We start from the raw sequence: 18,541 nt of genomic DNA, 5'->3' as shown, positions 1-18,541 counted from the left end.
GTGGCAGGCGCCTGGAATCCCAGCTACTCGGGAGGCTGAGGTAGGAGAATTGCTTGAACCTGGGAGGCAGAGATTGCAGTGAACCCAGATGCCACCACTGCACTCCAGCCCAGGTGACAGTGTGAGACTCCGTCTCAGAAAAAAAAAAAAAAGTCAAGAAATTTGGCTCTAGTGTCAAATGGGTCTGAATTTGAATCCTAGATTTGTTGTTTATTAGCAATGTCACCTTGGGGAGTCCCCAAACCTGGCTGGGCCTTAGCTTCCTCATTTTAATATGAAGCTAACAGAGACTATCTGGGGCAGTGTAGTGTAAGAGCCAATTCACTCATTCAGCAAACGTTTGTTGAGCCCTTACTATGGCCAGTTACTAGGAAGCAAATACATATAAGGTGCTTAGAACAGGAAGTCCTCGGTCAATGTTAGTTTGATCAATGTATGTTGCGTCTGGGCTCTTCCTATCTGAGATTCAGACAGGGCAAGTGATTCACCCAACACTGCCCAGCCAGTGAGTGGCCTCTAGTTCCTGTCCTGCAGAGTGGCCAAGGGCTTACGAGCGCAGACCATGGAAGAAATACATTCCCACAGTGAGTCAGAGGGCTGGAGCCCTCACAGTGGCTTGGAGCCTTCCTGAATGCAAAGCCCTTCTCTCCACACACACGAACTTTCCCCCCAGGGGGCCTGGAAGATGAGGCAGGACCTAGAAGTCCTCGGCTCCCATCCAAGCTCCCCTGTTCATGCTCTGTGCAGCTGTGGGCATGTCCCTTTTCCTCTATGGACCTCAGCTTCCAAGTCTGTAAAATGGGAAGGCAGGGGTAGAGAAGGGGGCTTTGCAAGGTGATCTTAGCGAGATCCTTGCCCATGAGGTCACAGCAGGCAGTGAGAACAATATGACAGTGGAGCAAAGGCCTTTCCCAAAGGGCAAGGCTGCAGAAACCCATGCAAGGCTGAGAGCTGCAGAAGCGAGAGCCTGATCAGCAAAGCTGAGAGCCTGCTCAGCGAAGCCGAAAGCCGGCATGACCGAGGGAGCAAGAATGCGGGCCATCAGGATGAGCCAGTGGAGGTGTGGCCGAGCCTCCTCTCCAGCAGCCAAACCAGGTCAGCTCAGCCTGGACCTGCCGGGGCAGGGAGCATGGCCTGGCTTCAGCAACCCAGCCGAGGGCTTCCCCCGAAAGTGGTGAATAGGGCTTTGGGGGCAGCCTTCAATTCCACTGAGTGAGCCTGCCCTTGACCTCGCCACCCTGACTCTGACGAAATGCTGACAGCAGAGGGTGTGGCATTCCAGAGTTCAACAGGCTGAGTTCCGTCCCGACCTGACACCAAGGCATCTTGGGCGAGATGTTTCACCTGTCTTAGCCTCAGTTTCCTCTGCAAAGTGGGGGCCAGTCAGAGCTATCCTCACTGCGAGCATCACAGGAAATGTAAATGAGACATCTGACAAAATATCTGGCCTATACTAGGTGCACAAGAAATGGGAATTGTTCTAATAATAATACTTACTATTATCATTATCGGCAGCATCACCATTGTCCTCATCATAAATATTATAGGTTACAGTGAGCGGAGGTAAAAGGCTTTAGTCACAAGCTCAGGTTCTGTGGCCATAGGGACAAGTGACTCCAACACAGGCCCTGGAATGAGCTGGCACTGACTATTCTAACCAACAAGCATTAACACTGACCCGCTGCAAGGTACTACTCTGAACACTGCATTAAAGTTCCTCAGGCCAGGCGTGGTGGCTCACACCTGTAATCCCAGTGCTTTGGGAGGCCAAAGCAGGTGGATCATGACGTCAGGAGTTCGAGACCAGCCTGGCCAACATGGTGAAACATGTTGTATAATATACAAATAATTAGCTGGGCATGGTGGCAGGCACCTGTAATTCTGGCTTCTCAGAAGGCTGAGGCAGGAGAATCGCTTGAACCCAGGAGGTGGCGGTTGCAGTGAGCCAAGACTGTACCACCGCACTCCAGCCTGGGTAACAGCATGAGACTCCACCTCAAAATAAATAAATAAATACATACATACATACATACATAAAAACTTCCTCAAGCTCAGTACTAACAGCATGTCAGGAGGATGATTCTTTGCTGTGAAGGAGGGCTGTCCTGTGTATTGTAGTAAGTTTAGCAGCATCCCTGACCTCTACCCACTAGACGCCAAAGCGTCCCTCTCAGTTTTAACAATGACACATGTCTCCAGACCTTGCCAAATGTTCCCTGGGGAACACCATCATTCTGGCTGAGAAACACTGCTTAGTATGGATTAATTCATTTACTCTTCACAACTTATTATTATCCCATTTTACAGATGGGAAAACAGAGGCACAGCGATTAAGTGCCTTCTGCAAGGTTACCTGACTAATAAATGGCAGAACTGGATTTGACCCCAGGAAGTCTGGCTCTGTAGTCCATGTTCTCAACCACTGTTTAATAAGCCGCTTATACAGCAGTCTTTCCTCAATTGTAAATGTTTTCTTTTCTTTCACTGGCCAGATGCAGCCTGTGGTTGGTGAAGGAATACCACTAGCCCAGATGTAGCGCCAGTTCTGCCTCTGATCAGCTGGGTTCTTATCCCTATCCCCTGAGCCACAAAGTTGCTGGACTCTTTTGAACACGTCCCTTGTGCCATAATTATTTTTGGGTAATGATATGCTGTGGAGCGATGAATTTAGATTGTCCCCAGTGGGGCGGGCTGGAGGAGCAACAGATAGCCGCTGTTGGGCAGTGCCAAGCTTTACTTTGCTGAGCGGGGAATCTGAGGGAAGGTGAGAAGTTGGGGGTGAAGGGAAGGAGGGAGAGAGGTGGGTGAGAGAGCTAGCCACCATCAGGGAATGGCTGTGTGGGATGCCTTGTGCCTTTGGCTCTGGGCAAACCCAGGCATACAATGTGCCTAGGTTGCGGGGTGGCCCTCTCACACTTCTATCAACACCATGAGAAGAGCCGTCCCTGGACAACTGCTGCCTGGGTCCCAGAATGAACACATGTGGCACAGACCACAGCCCAGTAAGCAGGGAGGAGTAAGTTCAGCTGGACCCATGGCTAGAAATGGAGCTGCCCAGCAGAGCCTAGGGTAGAGCAGCTAATCCCCAGCCACCTTCAGACACAGCAGCGGGGGTACACGATCATCGCCTTGGGAAATGATCCCTGCTGGGTTTGGGGATCATTTGTCACACAGTGATAGCTGACAGGGACAGCACGCTATTGCACAACCCCAGCAACTCTGCCAGAAGTGCAGTGAGCCCACTCTCTGCCACTCACACACATTCCCGGGTACCAGGTGCACATGCCACTGGCTGTGTGCATGCTCCATGTTCCACCCTATCTCCAACGCCCAGATAAAGTGACTCACCCGGTTCTGAGCCAGGAATCAATGAAGGATAGGAATTGGGCCTCTTAGAGCAGAAATTGAAAGGCAATCTTGGGGAAAACGGTGGCCACGTGCCTCCTCCAGGATGCTGAGGGGCCGGAGGAGACCGTGAGGCCCGAGCCGGCCACTCACGCTGCCATGGACATGGCCGAGGTCGAGTTCCTGGCCGAGAAGGACCTGGTTACCATTATCCCCAACTTCAATCTGGACAAGATCTACCTCACTGGGGTAGGTACTTGGGGCCTTTTAACCGTGGTTTACCAGTGGAAGTGCCCCTGTGGCTGGCAATTAACCTGAAGCAAAGACAGAAATGTCGACTGCTCCCTCCAGAGTAGATGGACGTAGGAAAGTTGGAGAAGATGAGGAATCATGAACGAAAGGAAGAAACTTTCACCCCAATGCCCAGCCCTTACTACATGGAACTTACCAAACTCCTGTTAAATCATGCTTCAGACAACATCCCGAAGGCAGATGAAATCTGGACCCTGGTCAAGGACATGTGGGACACTCATATAGCCAAACTCCGAGTGTCTGCTGACAGCTTTGTGAGACAACAGGAGGCACATGCCAAGCTGGATCACTTGACCTTGATGGAGATCAACACCAGCAGGACTTTCCTCACACAAGCGCTTAGCCACATGTACAAACTCCACACAAACCTCCAGCCTTCGGAGAGTACTCAGTCTCAGGACTTCTAGAGAAAGGCCTGGTACAGGCTGCTTGCTGGGGGATGTGAGTGCTCAGGACAGGATGAGGTACTCATGGTTCTGGAGTTCTAGAAGCACTTTCGAATGCATGAAAAATGTGTGATGGTGCAAGGAATGGATTCATGACATTGTTGGAGGAGCAACAGTTTGTCCTTAAAACGTAGCTCCCTGGGATGTTCTTCAATTCCACATCTGTTTCTAGAAATCAGCCTTCTCCGCCCCCCTCCCCCCGCCCTTTTGAGAAAGAAAAAAGCTTTAGGCAAATAAGTTATCCCCCCTAGCAGAGCCACTTGGGTCTCCTGCATGGAAACCGTCACACTTGGCTAAATGTTCAGTGACTGGTAGGTGTAGATATAGCAGGAGTGGCCATGGGCCAATGGCTTTTTCCCCCCACTTCTTGATCCTGATTTCTTGGGCTAAATTTAGACTCTCCCACAGAGGTGGGTCACAGAGAAGGATGGTAGATGGTGCAGCTAATGATGCTGACCAGTGCTTATCCTATAAACCCCAATCCACAATAAAAATGGACCCAACTCAAAAAAGAAAGAAAGAAAGAAAGAAAGAAAGAAAGAAAGAAAGAAAGAAAGAAAGAAAGAAAGAAGGAAAGAAAGAAAGAAGAAAAAAGAAAGAAGGAAGGAAGGAAGGAAGGAAGGAAGGAAGGAAGGAAGGAAGGAAGGAAGGAAGGAAGGAAGGAAGGAAAGAAGAAAGAAAGAAAGAAAGAAAGCAAGAAAGAAGAAAGAAGAAAGAAAGAAAGAAAGAAAGAAAGAAAGAAAGAAAGAAGGGAAGGAAGAGAGAGAAAGAAAGAAAGAAAGAAAGAAAGAAAGAAAGAAAGAAAGAAAGAAAGAAGGAAGGAAGGAAGGAAGGAAGGAAGGAAGGAAGGAAGGAAGGAAGGAAGGAAGGAAGGAAGGAAGGAAGGAAAGGAAGGCAGGCAGGCAGGCAATCTCAGGGCACAGCCATGTGCATATAGGTGTGCCAGGGAATTGTGGGTGCACAGTCACTCATGAATGTGTACATAGCCATGTGTGCCTATGAAGAGGGTCTCTCCTCTGTTGCCTCAGGACTTGCCAGGAGGTTTCGATTCTTCATGCCCACCCATATAACTCACATAACTTAGTACATGATGACGACTTAAATGGTGACCCTCTGAGTGTAACACTCTTATGCAGTGCACAACCTGAATATCAGGACACAGCAACACTCACATCTACGAAGCAATCCCTGTGGGGACAGGGTTAGGATGGGTGGGGATGAGATATTATAAAAGGCAAATCTTATCTTTACATTTTTGAGTATCATCTTAACTGAGCTCCTAAAATCCCTCTGTGACTACAAGTTTCCCATTAAGACACAGAAGACTGGCTCATTCTGGACAGTGTGACCTTTCTTTGAATTATTATATTAAATAATGCTTGCCATATCTCTTTCACATAATAATTCTGCTAGATCTGATCTGTGGGTTATGAAAGTCACAAGCATGGCTATTTTGTGTTATAGACAACAAGAATAAAACATTCTGAAATGTAATTAATGTAATTTAGCTTCCTGAATCACACAGGAAGCTGGGCTGGGAGACAGGGAAGGCACAGCTATGGGTGCCCCCTTCAGCTGTTCAAGTTGGGCACAAATCAGAAGAACAGAGGACCCATGCTGGGCCCAAGAAGCTGCATCCCAGATGTGGAGACCAGGCCCAGAGACCTTCTCCAGGTCAGGATGCTTCTCCACCCTGCCCATGGGCTGGAATCTCCCAGGGAGCTTTGCCAGGCCATTATGAACAAGCAATGCCCCAGCCAGACCAATGACACCCAAACTGCTGGGAATGGGACCTGGGCACCAGTATTGTTGATTCCATTGTGCAACCAGGGTTGGGATGTCAGGAGTATCATTATGTTGCTGGGGTTCAGAGAATTGCATAGGTTTCAAGAGTTGGGTGGGAACTGACGGATTGCATCAAAATTCTCACATAGCACTTCTGGGAGGGGCAGCCTGCATTTTTGAGATGGCTGGGAGAGATTAAGATACTGCCCACGACCTCTGAGGTGACAAATATTTGCAACTGAAGATCACGATCTACCAATCTCCATCTGAGATAGCAAACCGCATCCCCTCATCACGTCCCCAACACGCACCCTGGATTTTCACACCTTTTAAATAGCTTGCCATCATTTGAAAATGAGGAGGTCTCACATTTTTAAGTCCTCTAGTTCCAATTTCTCCTGGGAAAAAATAATCAGTGGAGATGATAATCCTGGGTCTCTGTCTGTAAGTGACAATTGGCTGAAACCAAGTGGTGGCTGCCTCTTAAAACGGGCTTCCAGCCAGCAGCATATCCCTGTGGTGCTTGCCAGAGAAGCTTTCAAAGTCGTTAAGTTGTGTAGGCTTGCCCTGATCCTTCCTTCGAACAAGGTTATAGACACTTGTGTGTCCCTTCGTGAGTCACTTAGATTGTCATCTTGATTTGTCCAATATTGTAGCCACTTGCCACCTGAGCGCTTGAAATATGGTATTTAGTATGAATGAGGGGCTGAATTTTTAACTCCTTCCTTCCTTCCTTTCTTCCTTCCTTCCTCCTTTCCTTTCCTTTCCTTTCCTTTCCTTTCCTTTCCTTTCCTTTCCTTTCCTTTCCTTTCCTTTCCTTTCTTTTCCTTTCCTTTCCTTTCCCTTTCTTTTCTTGCATTTTGAGACAGAATCTCACTCTTTTTCCCAGGTTGGAGTGCAGTGGTGCAATCTCAGCTCACTGAAACCTCTGCCTCTTGGGTTTAAGTGATTCTCCTGCCTCAGCCTCCTGGCTGGGATTACAGGCGTCTTCCACCACGCCCAGCTAATTTTTGTATTTTTAGTACAGACAGGGTTTCTCCATGTTGGCCAGGTTGGTCTTGAACTCCCAACCTCAGGTGATCTGCCCTCCTCGGCCTCCCAAAGTGCTGGGATTACAGGTGTGAGCCACCGCGCCCAGCCAACTTTATTTAATTTTAACTAACTTAAATTTAAAACTAGATACTTGTCTCAGTTACTGGAAAAGGCCTAAATATGTTTAGAACAACTTGGATACACAAATCTACTTTTCCAACTGTATATTTTATGAACTCTAAATATACATTAAGGAGTTCTGATAAAAATTTAGCATCCTATCGGAGATTGCTGGAAATGAAAAATACACACTGGATTTTGAAGACTTCGTATTTGAAAATGTAAAATATCTCATTAATGTTTTCTATTGATTACATGTGAACATATTCTGGACATACTGGGTTAAATAAAGTGTTGTTTTTATTAAAATAACATTAAGTATTAATGTTGTTAATTTGATCATATTAAAAGTTTTAGACCAGGCACAGTGGCTCATGCCTGTAATCCCAGCATTTTGGGAGGCCAAGGCAGGAGGATCATCTGAGCCCAGGAGTTGGAAATCAGCCTGGGCAACACAGCAAGACCCTATCTCTACAAAAAAATTACAAAAATTAGCTGGGTGTGGTGGTGCATAACTGGAGACCCAGCCATTCAGGAGTGTAGGCAGGAGGATTGCTTGAACCTGGGAGTTTGAGGTTGCAGTGAGCTATGATTATGTGACTGCACTCCAGTTTGGGTAAAAGGGTGAGACCCTGTCTCTAAAAACAAACAAACAAACAAACAAAAAAGTTTTAAATAGGCTTAATGCTCTCCGTAAACCAAAAATAAAATCCTAAGCCCCCCAGCCAATTGAACAGACCCACTCTCTTGGCCAAGGGAATCCCAGGGAAACCTGCAAAACTGAATTTGTGGCCATGATGGGTTAGGAGGCTGGACACTCCTCATCATACGCTCCTCCCTTTTGTAGTTTAGGCACAGCATCTGACCAGAATTAATGTTAAAATGGATATCACAATGGCCAGGCGTGGTGGCTCACACCTGTGGTCCCAGCACTTTGGGAGGCTGAGGCAGGTGGATCACTTGAGACCAGGAGTTCAAGACTAGCCTGGCCAACATGGTGAAACCCCATCTCTACTAAAAATACAAAAATTAGCCAGGCGTAGTGGTGGGTGCCTGTAATCCCAGCTACTTGGGAGGCTGAGGTAGGAGAATCACTTGAACCCCGGAAGTGGAGGTTGCAGTGAGCTGAGATTTCGCCACTGCACTCCAGCCTGGGTGACAGAGCGAGACTCTGTTAAAAAAAGAAAAAAGAAAAAAAAAAAAAAGACATCACAAGACTGACAAAATGGACTTTTTGGGACCATAACATAACCAATTATAAACAGGATCTATGGCCGTGCCAGACGAAGGTGAACTTACCCACCCCTATGGGCAACTCTGACCTGGTATAGTGGTTAACAGACTTCCTTCTCTTCAACATTCCTTTCTGCTGACTCCAAATTTTTAGACAAAGCTTTACTCCTCTAACCAATTGCAAATTAAAGAATCTCTGAATTCACGTATAACCTGTAAGCCCTGGCTTGAAGATATGCCGCCTTTTCTGGACAAACCACTTATACAGCTTCCACGCTTTGAGTTATGCCTTTGCCTATAACTCCTGTCTCCCCTAAAATGCATGAAACCAAACTGTAATCCGACTACCATGGAGACACCTTCTCAGACCTCTTGAGACTATGTTCCCCAGGCCAGGGTCTCTCACACTGGCTCAGAATAAACCTTAAAATATATTACAGAGCTTGGTTTTCCTATTCACACCTCGGTTCCACAATCCTCACCATGCCCTGAGATGTTACACTCTGCCACGTGACTCCCTGAGAGTCCCACTTAATCCCTGTAGGCACCAGAGTTTACAACTCCTGGTCTATAACATCTTCCTAGCTGGTTTGCCATAGGGGGGTGGCGCAGTGGGGAGAGATTTTTAAAATCTTATGAAAGTTGTGGATCCTCTCTCCGGAAAATTGCACACACACAGAGATGCGTAACATTTAGCAAATAATTTTAGTGGTTCTTGGATCTTTGAAGGTCCATCCTTGAGCCCCAGATTAAGAACATCTGGTCTTTAAAGCCTTCAGAAAAGACCAGCAGGAAGAACATCAGGCTGGTTGCCGTGGTTTCACCTCCTCTTAGGCTGGCCTAGGGGTGAGGCATGGCCTCATTATCCCTGTCTTTGCTGCACGCACCTTCACAGGGAGGTCCTCATTGCTCACTCTTCCATTGTGCGCTCAAGGGCTTAAGAGCCAGGTTGTCATCCCACCTTCAGGTCTCCTGGCCCTGGGGTTGCAGCCGGGCTCAGAGCTTGAAAGCAAACTCCAATCCCATCTCTCCTCTGCCCCGCTCTCTGCTCCAGCCAGTGTGAGCTACATATACCTCTCAGAGGCACCAGGCTCCCTCTTCTCCTGGCGTTTTGCCCAGTTGGCAGCTACTGCCAGGAACACTCTTCTCCTTCTCATCCTTGGCCTGCTCAGTGCCTACTTTGGGACTGAGCGTAGGCATCACCTCCTCCAGGAAGACTTCCTGCAGACTTCCTACAGGTGTTGGGCTCATTGATGTCCTGGCACTTACCACCCTCCATAGTCATTGCCTGTTTGTTTTCTCCTTTATACTGGGACCTCTTTGATACCAGAGGCATTCTATTTATTATTATATAAGCCCAGCTCCCAAAACAGAGCAGATATTGATAAATATTTGAAGGGTTAATAAATTTAACTCAGTGGTTCTCAAAGTATGGGCTCCAGACCTTCAGTATCAGCATCACTTGGGAGCCTATTAGGAATGCACGTTTTCAGCCCTCACCCCAGAATTACAGAATTAGAAACTCTGGAGTGGGGTGCAGCAATCTGGGTTTGCACAAGCCCTTCAGGTGACTCCAAGGCACTAATCTAAGCCCCAGGTTGGAGGGAGGCAGGATGACTCCTGAGGGTGGAGGCAGGTGACTGAAGTTTGGAAAAGCAATTATGGAAGAGTGGCTGAGGGTAGGCAGAATAACCCCCCCACTACCCACTACTCCCTGGAATCTGTAAATGCGTGTGTTATGTGGCCAAGGTGGGATGAAGGTTGCAGATGGAATTACAGTTGCTAATCAGCTGATTTTGGGGAGATTATTCTAGGCTACCTAAGCGGGCCCAATGAAACCACTAAGGTGGCCGGGCGCGGTGGCTCAAGCCTGTAATCCCAGCACTTTGGGAGGCCGAGACGGGTGGATCACGAGGTCAGGAGATCGAGACCACCCTGGCTAACACGGTGAAACCCCGTCTCTACTAAAAACTACAAAAAAAAACTAGCTGGGCGAGGTGGCGGCGCCTGTAGTCCCAGCTACTCCGGAGGCTGAGGCAGGAGAATGGCGTAAACCCGGGAGGCGGAGCTTGCAGTGAGCTGAGATCCGGCCACTGCACTCCAGCCTGGGTGACAGAGCAAGACTCCGTCTCAAAAAAAAAGAAACCACGAAGGCCCTTAAATGGGGAAGAGGGAGGCAGAAGAGTGAAAACCAGAGAGATGGTAGCATGAGAAGGACTCAGCCGGCCGCTCCTGGCTTTGCCGATGCACGTGGACCACAACCTAAGGAAGGCAGGTGGTTTTTTGAAGCTAGAAAATTGATTGCCCCGAGAGCCTCCAGAAAGGATCACAGTCCTGCTGACACCTTGATTTTTAGACCAGGAAGACCCATTTTGGACTTCTGACCTCCAGACCTCTAAGACAATCCATTTGTACCGTTTCAGTCACTGAATTTGTGGCCCTTCCCAACAGAAAACATTGACTGCTGTGGTTAAGGACAAAGGCCCTGGAGTCACATTGTCTGGGCCTAGGTCTGTCCTCTTGATGTGCGGCCTATAAAATCAGTGTAATGGTGGGATAGTATACAGAAGGCGGCGAGGATGAAATACAGTAAGGCCTGTAAAACATTCAGCCCATAGTAAGTACTCCAAAAACAGGAAAACACAAGGCTGCATTCGGACCAATGAGCAGCCGACAGTCCTCTTCAGATGGGGCGAACAGCCCCAGGGGACAGAGCAGTAACTAGAGAACTAAAGGGGGAGTGGGCTGAGAAGAGGCTTCCTGGAGGAGGTGGTGTTGAAACTCCGTTTTAAAGGAACAGTCAGTGAATGTCAGGGAGGAAATGAGATATGCAAATCTCCCAGGAATGCGGGCAGGTCTTTTATGCTGGGAAGTGCAAAGGAATTTCCCTGGGCGGATAGAAGTCTGTATTAGGGTTTAATGAGAACAAAATCGGTAAGAAATAAACAGTAGTGGGGAACAACTCTCCAAGCAAATTAAAATCCAGAAGCCGTAACAGAAGAAAACTGAGTTGATTACATCAAGACTTAAAACTTTTGTATGACAAAAGACACTATAAAAAATGTCATAAGACCTTTTTCCTCGACTGAGAGGAAATATCTGCAAGAAATGATAAAGTGTTACTATCCAGTTTATATAAAGAGTTCCTGGAAAGCAACAAGAAAAAAAATACCCAAAAAATCTACTGGGAAAGTCGGCAGCAGATAGAAGTCAACAAGTCACAGGAGATAAAATGCAAATGCCCTATGCAGAAAAGATGTGGAGCCTTGCAAGTAATCAGGGAAATGCAAATTAAAACAAGGATGAACGCTATCTATCAGATTGGCAAACACAGAAAAGATTGCCAACACCCAGGGCTGGCAAGCGTCGAGAAAAGACATTCTCACCCTTGGATGAGCATCTGCTGGTCAATTTGGGTAGAGTCGGTGATGCCTGACAGGAGGGAAGGTGAAGAAGTGGCCTCCACATTGCAGGCAAGGTGAGGACCCCAGGGTTGTGAAGGGCTGCAGCCTAACCGCTTGGTGTAATTAACACCTTCACCTTTGCTTCATTGTGAGTAAAGAGGGAAAATAGGAAGCTCCATCAGAAGGGACCTGCCCTTCGCTGGTTTGTAAGCAGGATCGGGGAGGCGCCTCCTGCTAGAGAGCCCTGGAGGAAAGCAGTTTGCAAGGACTTTTTCCTGCAAAGCTGGTCAGAAGCCCCCAGCGGCAGCCTGGTCCCTGGAGTTGCAGTTCTGAAGTGGTTGTTCCAGGTTTCGAAGCAGGAGGATGTGTGAGTGTGAACAGCAGCCACTATCTGAATGGCACTGATTCTACAAATGAAAGATCAGGCCCAGAGAAATGAGAGAACTTTCCCAAGGATGAGTCGAGGATTTAGGACTCAAATGCAAATCTTTCTGCCACGCCAAGGAGTCACTAGTCCTGAATGTACTTGTCCCATGAAAACAAGCCTGTGCTATTTGGAGTCAGCTCCAAGAACTTGCCCTTTGACCACTGATATCTGACACAAAGTGTTCAATTTCTACATGGTGTGTACTGTACTAAGCCTTCACATGCATTAATGTCATTTTATCCCCAAAACAAGTCTATGAAAGCAGCTACTGCTGTTCACAATCATTTTACAGAAAAGGAACAGAGACTCAGAAAGGTTAAGTAACCCCCAGAGGTCCACAGCTGATAAGTGGTGAAGCTGGGCTTTGAGATTCGGGCTGTCCTTCTACCCCTGACACATTTAAGCCATGTGTAGGTGATTTATTCAGTGGTTGGGCTCACATACAAGGGGGTGTGTCTGGAGAGATCAGTTGACATTGACCCCAGTGGCAGAGACTTGAGCTACACATGAGCAAAATATGAGTGAAGGGAAACCTTGTAAAGGTGATTGCTTCTATAAGCCATCTGTGTGCCATCAGCCAAGTCCTTTAACCCATTATTGATTAAGGAAATCTGGCTGGTGCGCTAGACTCAAAATGGGTCTTTCTGCCTCTCTGATCTGCCTTTGAACTCTGCCAGACACTGAGCATGTGAAAAGATGCTCAACCTCACTAATAATAATAAAAAGGGCAAATTAAAACAAGAGACAGGTTTCTCCCAATCCAATTAGCCAAGACTACAAAGAACAATAATGTCTGGTCAAGAAAGTCATGTACATGGCCGGGCGCGGTGGCTCAAGCCTGTAATCCCAGCACTTTGGGAGGCCGAGACGGGTGGATCACGAGGTCAGGAGATCGAGACTATCCTGGCTAACACGGTGAAACCCCGTCTCTACTAAAAAAATACAAAAAAAAACTAGCCGGGCGTGGTGGCAGGCACCTGTAGTCCCAGCTACTCGGGAGGCTGAGGCAGGAGAATGGCGTGAACCCAGGAGGCGGATCTTGCAGTGAGCTGAAGTGAGCTGAGATCCGGCCACTGCACTCCAGCCCAGGCGGCAGAGCGAGACTCCGTCTCAAAAAAAAAAAAAAAAAAAGAAAGAAAGAAAGTCATGTACATTAGGGAACAAGCTCACACCCACTTGGTGAGTCTACTTGGGTACGACCTTCCTGGAAAACCACCCAGAATATGTTTCAGCGTTTTAAATGTATACACCTTTGGACTCAATCATTCCTATTCGGAAAATGTATCATAAGGATCAGTACACAAAGATATATGTCCAAGAACGTTGCAGTATAGTTTATAACAGCAACCAAAAGAGAAAAAGAAGCAAACTAAAATTCCATCAACAGGAGGCTAGTTAACAAAAGTACTGTCCAGTCATAAAATGAAACATCACACAGTCTTTTAAAGAGGATAATGTAAGGGCAGGTATGGTGGCACAGGCCTGTAGTCCCACCTACTTGGGAGGCAGAGGCAGGAGGATTGCTTGAGTCCAGGAGTTTGAGACCAGCCTGAGCAACATAGGGAGACCCTGTCTCTACAAAAATTAAAAAAATAGCTAGGCGTGGTGGGGCATGCCTGTGGTCCCAGGATCACTTGAGCCTGGGAGGTTGAGGCTGCAGTGATTCCACCACTGCATTCCAGCCTCAGCCTGGTCAGCAGAGCGAGACTCTGTCTCCAAAAGAAAAAAAAAAAAGAATAATGTTGATTTCTATGTCTTTCCAGGAAAAGATATTATAAAGATGGAAATGTCATTTATAAAATAGTATACGTAATATAAACCAATTCACATATGTAAGTACAATTATGTAAATGGATTGGATCATAGATACATTTTACATATACATGTATGTAAATATTTATGAAGCACAAAATTCTATAGGATGTACACAACTTCTCACAATTGCTGTTCTTGTGGGTTGGAGGTGGGAGGGGCAGGTGGATTTCACTTGCTACTTTTTTTGCATTTTTATACCAATCATGAATTAACAGAAAATATATTTCTACAGGGAGCAAGGATAAGGGGAATCCCAAGAGAGTCGTCTCATTCCAACTTGGTCTTTGAGGCACCTCCCAAGGTCAATATTGCATGGTTTTACGATTAAGCCCACATAGATAGTGAATTGTGTGTCGCCCTCCCATTATGGAACATTCTGTTTGATGGCAACACTGACTCTATTCATCCCTGCTCAGGCCTTTCCGGTCAGCATTTAGTGTATTATGTGGTAGTGACCAATGTTATATCTTCCTCCTGGACCAGGCTGTGGACATCTTAAGGGCAGAGAGAGCATCTTATTCATGCCCACACCCTCATGTCCATCACGGGACTTCATGTAGAGGCAGTGAGCATTTCATTCATCAGGCAAATATTTCATGAGCAGCTACAATGAGCCAGCCCTGTGCCAGTGCTGGGGAGCTGTGGGTAAACAGATCAGACCGGGGCTTACATCCTGAAGGTTGCAGTGCTGCTGGAATTTGTTGAATAACTAAATGACTCACAAGCAAGTGACCGGTGAGATGAACAGACTCAAAGGATTGGGGGAGCTGACCTAGTGACCCTGTGAGCCAATACACAAGAACATTGGTCTGGAGCAAACAGACCAACCCTGTTCCAGGGAATTGGTTTTCGCTTTTTTTTTTTTCTTGGCAGTGGAATCTCTTCTCAATAAACAAAATAGGTAACAGTATATTATTATAAGCTGATTTTATAAGTTTAATTTAAAGCATTTACTGATCATACAATCAAGATAATTTTGGTTGACAAAAAACATTTGGGACACCTGAGTGGAGGTAGTATTTTTACTAGCTGTTTAATATTTGAAAGATATAATAAAGATTAAATTCAAATAAAAATGTTTGCAGAACCCTGGTTTAAAAACCACTGTTCTGGGCCAGGCGTGGTGGCTCACGCTTGTAATCCCAGCACTTTGGGAGGCCACGGCAGGCGGATCACGAGGTCAGGAGTTCGAGACCAGTCTGACAAACATTGTGAAACCCCGTCTCTACTGAAAATACAAAAATTAGCCAGGCGTGGTGGTGCACGCCTGTAATCCCAGCAACTCAAGAGGCTGAGGCAGAAGAATCACTTGAACCTGGGAGGCGGAGGTTGCAGTGAGCCGAGGTCATGCCATTGCACTCCAACCTGGGCAACAGAGTGAGACTTCATCTAAAAAAAAAACAAACAAACAAAACAAAAACAAAAAAAAAACCACTGTTCTGGAAAAAAAAAGTTGCTTTTTTTGTTTTGTTTTCAATAATAAAGAGAACGAATGGTTCAAATTTTAAACTCTCTTAAGTATTATTCATTTGTTCATTCAACCAGTAGCTATTAAGCACATTCAGTGGGTCAGGAGTTCTTATAGTGAATTCAATATTAATAGCCTCAAAGATCACAAGGAACCAGGAGATTAAGGGAGGGTGCTGGTGGAGTCAGGGGAACAGCCATAATACATAGGTAGGTAGATAGGTAGATGGATGGATGGATGGACGACGGATGGTTGGACAGATGATGTGATCAGCTGAATAACAGCTCCCCAAGATGTCCACATCCTAATCCTCAGAATTTGTGAATATATGTTATCAGGCAAAGGGACTCTGCAGATGTGATTAAGCTAAGGATCTTGAGATGGGGGGATGATCCTGGATTAGCCAGTGGGCCCCATGTCATCACAAGGATCCTTATCAATGAAAGAGGGAGGCAGGAGAGTCAGAGAAGGAGACATGGTAATGACGGTGGAGGTCAGAGTCAGAGAGAGACATGAAGGTGTTACAGAGCTGCCTTTGAAGGCAGAAGAGGACCATCAGCCAGGGAATATGGGCAGTGGCAGAAGCTGGAAAAGGCAAGGAAACAGATTTCTAGAGCCTCCAGACAGAATGCACCCCTACAGACCACTTGATTTGGGGATTTCCAGCATTCAGAACTGTCAGATAACACATTTGTGTCTTTTTAAGCTACTAAGTTTATGTGATATGTTATAGCAGCAATAGAAAACCAATATAAATGAGAGAGAGAGAGAGAGACAGAGAGAGGTGATACATAAGCTTATGTGATTTGTTATAGCAGCAATAGGAAACATATAGATAGATGAATAGATAGATGGATAAATTAGATATAGATAGATAGATAGATAGATAGATAGGAAGATAAACTTGTCTTTGGCTTCTTAAAATTGATTCTCATTAAAATCCTATCCTGAGTCATTTTTGCCTGGGGTGGGGCAGGCACCACGCACATAGGAGTTCAGCGAACATGCCATATGGATGAAATGGTCTCACTGAGCTCCCCTCCCTTTCCTGAGCCTAGAAGTTGTTCCCTTAAGAGAATTCTAGGACTCAGTTGTCCTCTGATCAGGATCACCTACCCCTGAATCTGCTCTCTGAGTATAGACCAAGTCTAGTCTTCAGGTCCTTGGGCGGCAAATGAATGGGACAATGGGGGTCTCCTGCTGCAGGTGTGTTCCAAGCTAGAACATTTTGGAGGGCAATTTGGCAGGGTCTGCTAAGATTCGACCATTCCTTTTAAACTTGCAACTACAAGTCTAGGACGTGAATTTTACCCATGCAAGTCCCCAGAGATGTTCATTGCTGTATTGCTTAGAATTGTTAAAAATTGGAACCAACCTAAATGTCCATTAGCTAGGAACTGATTCAAATTAACCAAAGATATCCATAAAGTTGGATCTTGGCAGGCCATTAAAGTGAATGAACTAGATCTTTATGTTACTGACATGTAGAGATGTCCATAACATTAATTGAGGGGTTGCGGGGGGAAAACCTTCCAAGCACGTGTATCACAAGAGCCTATATGTGTAAAACTATATAAGTTTAGGTTTATAGATGTCAAAAAGTTCTTCCAAAGTATATGTCAAAACTTTAACAGTAGTAAGTTTTCGAGAATAAACATATGTATTCTTGTACTGTTTGACTTTCTATAATAATCAAATTGTAATATGATGTAATCAAAGTGGGGGAAATGACTATTTGAAAATTCTAGTCTGGCTGTCAGCAGCAGGCTGAGCAGGAGTAAGGGGTGACCAGGTCTCAGTCGAGGTGACCACACGACCACAATGACCCAGAATCTTGACCCAGAGACTCCTGAATCTTGAGACCCTGGGCCCCCAATACTCTCTACATCCAGAGGAAAAGGAAATGGCACACATTGGCGTCACTCATGGTCTCTAAGAATCTGAACATCAGTGACCCCTGTAGGAGGCCAGCAGCATGAACCCAGGGCAATGCTGTGTCCCAGGAAGGGTCTGGGTTTGGAGTCCCATGGACCAGGGCTGGAAGCCGTCTCCACCACCTAACAGCCAGGTGACCGTGGGCAGGTCGCTGGGCTCTCCAATCCTCTGTTTCCTCATCCGTACGACGGAGGAAGATTGCTGCCTCACAGGGATGTTGTGAAGACAGATGTTGTCAAGACAGACAGCACATGCCCCTGGCACACAGTAGGGCCAGCTTCCCTCCCGCTCCTATGACCCCTGTACCTGCAGCCCAGGTCTGCCCAGCGCTGGGCGCAGCGCCTAGCAACGCGGGCCCGCGGGATCCGAGGACATGGTGAGGCGAGGGGCGCTGGGGCTAGCCTCTCCATCTGGACGGCAGGGAGGAGGGCAGGCTCGGCCATGGGCTGGCACCTCGAGGATCCCGGTCCGACGTGGTGCTGCCGCAGTGAGGCTGACTCGGTCGGCAATGTGAGAGGGAGGAGTGAGGCAGGCCCCGTGGCACGCCCAGTTCCCACACACCCTCACGCAGGATGAAAGTCCAGCCTCCTCCTGGGGCGGGGTTGGCTTGGCCGGGGCCACCTACAGGCAGGCACGCGGGGGCACACACACGCCCCTGAGTCCCGCCCACCTGCACTGGAACTGCCCAGTGGAAACGGAGCCTTTCAAAAACTGTCATGAAATATGACTTGCATGGCCGCTATTATTACCTACAGCCATCCCGATTTCAGAGTAAAACCACATGAATAAAGCACCTGGCTAATACGGGTGGAAGAAAGTGCTCACGACCCAGGGGTTTTTATCTGGCTGGGCTATTCCCTCTGAGACTTCTCTGAGCCACGGTTTCCTCCTCTGTAAAATGGGGATGGTGACATTTGCCAGGAGACAGGAAACAAGCAAACAGGAAGGTGTCAGGGTGTAAAGAGAGCAGGACCTGGGCATGGGGGCGGGAGGATAGGAAGGAAGCAGGAAATGGGAGTGGCAAAGTGAGGGGGCATCCAGAGAGCCTCCTGGGATTGGCCTTTTGGCTGGGATGTAAAGAAGGAACTAGCTGGGAAAAGGCTGGGGAAGGGGGAAACCCGGGGAATTTAACCCCCTCATCTTTAAAATGAGAACTTGAATTCGTTCATTCAGCAAATCTTGATGGAGCTCTGTAGGAGCCCTGGGGGCAGCGACCAGA

General features: G+C 47.1%; 1 protein-coding gene and 1 pseudogene across 1 annotated transcript in view; one reads left to right on the top strand and one right to left on the bottom strand.

The window, feature by feature from the left end:
* The window catches only part of ARHGAP40 (Rho GTPase activating protein 40), a 50,524-nt gene extending 32,742 nt beyond the window's left edge, over positions 1-17,782 (bottom strand). The window contains exon 1 of the mRNA XM_030915186.1: positions 17,629-17,782. Coding sequence (XP_030771046.1) covers positions 17,629-17,765 — 137 coding nt within the window. The 5' untranslated portion in view covers positions 17,766-17,782. The remainder of the gene's footprint in view (positions 1-17,628) is intronic.
* Positions 3,505-4,064, top strand: LOC104655829 (annotated as a pseudogene).
* Positions 17,783-18,541: the final 759 nt, after the last annotated feature.

The sequence above is a fragment of the Rhinopithecus roxellana genome, chromosome 13 (assembly GCF_007565055.1).
Source record: "Rhinopithecus roxellana isolate Shanxi Qingling chromosome 13, ASM756505v1, whole genome shotgun sequence".
Lineage (NCBI taxonomy): Eukaryota > Metazoa > Chordata > Mammalia > Primates > Cercopithecidae > Rhinopithecus > Rhinopithecus roxellana.
The sequence above is the reverse complement of the archived record's forward strand: the minus strand, read 5'-3'. Positions and strand labels throughout refer to the sequence as shown.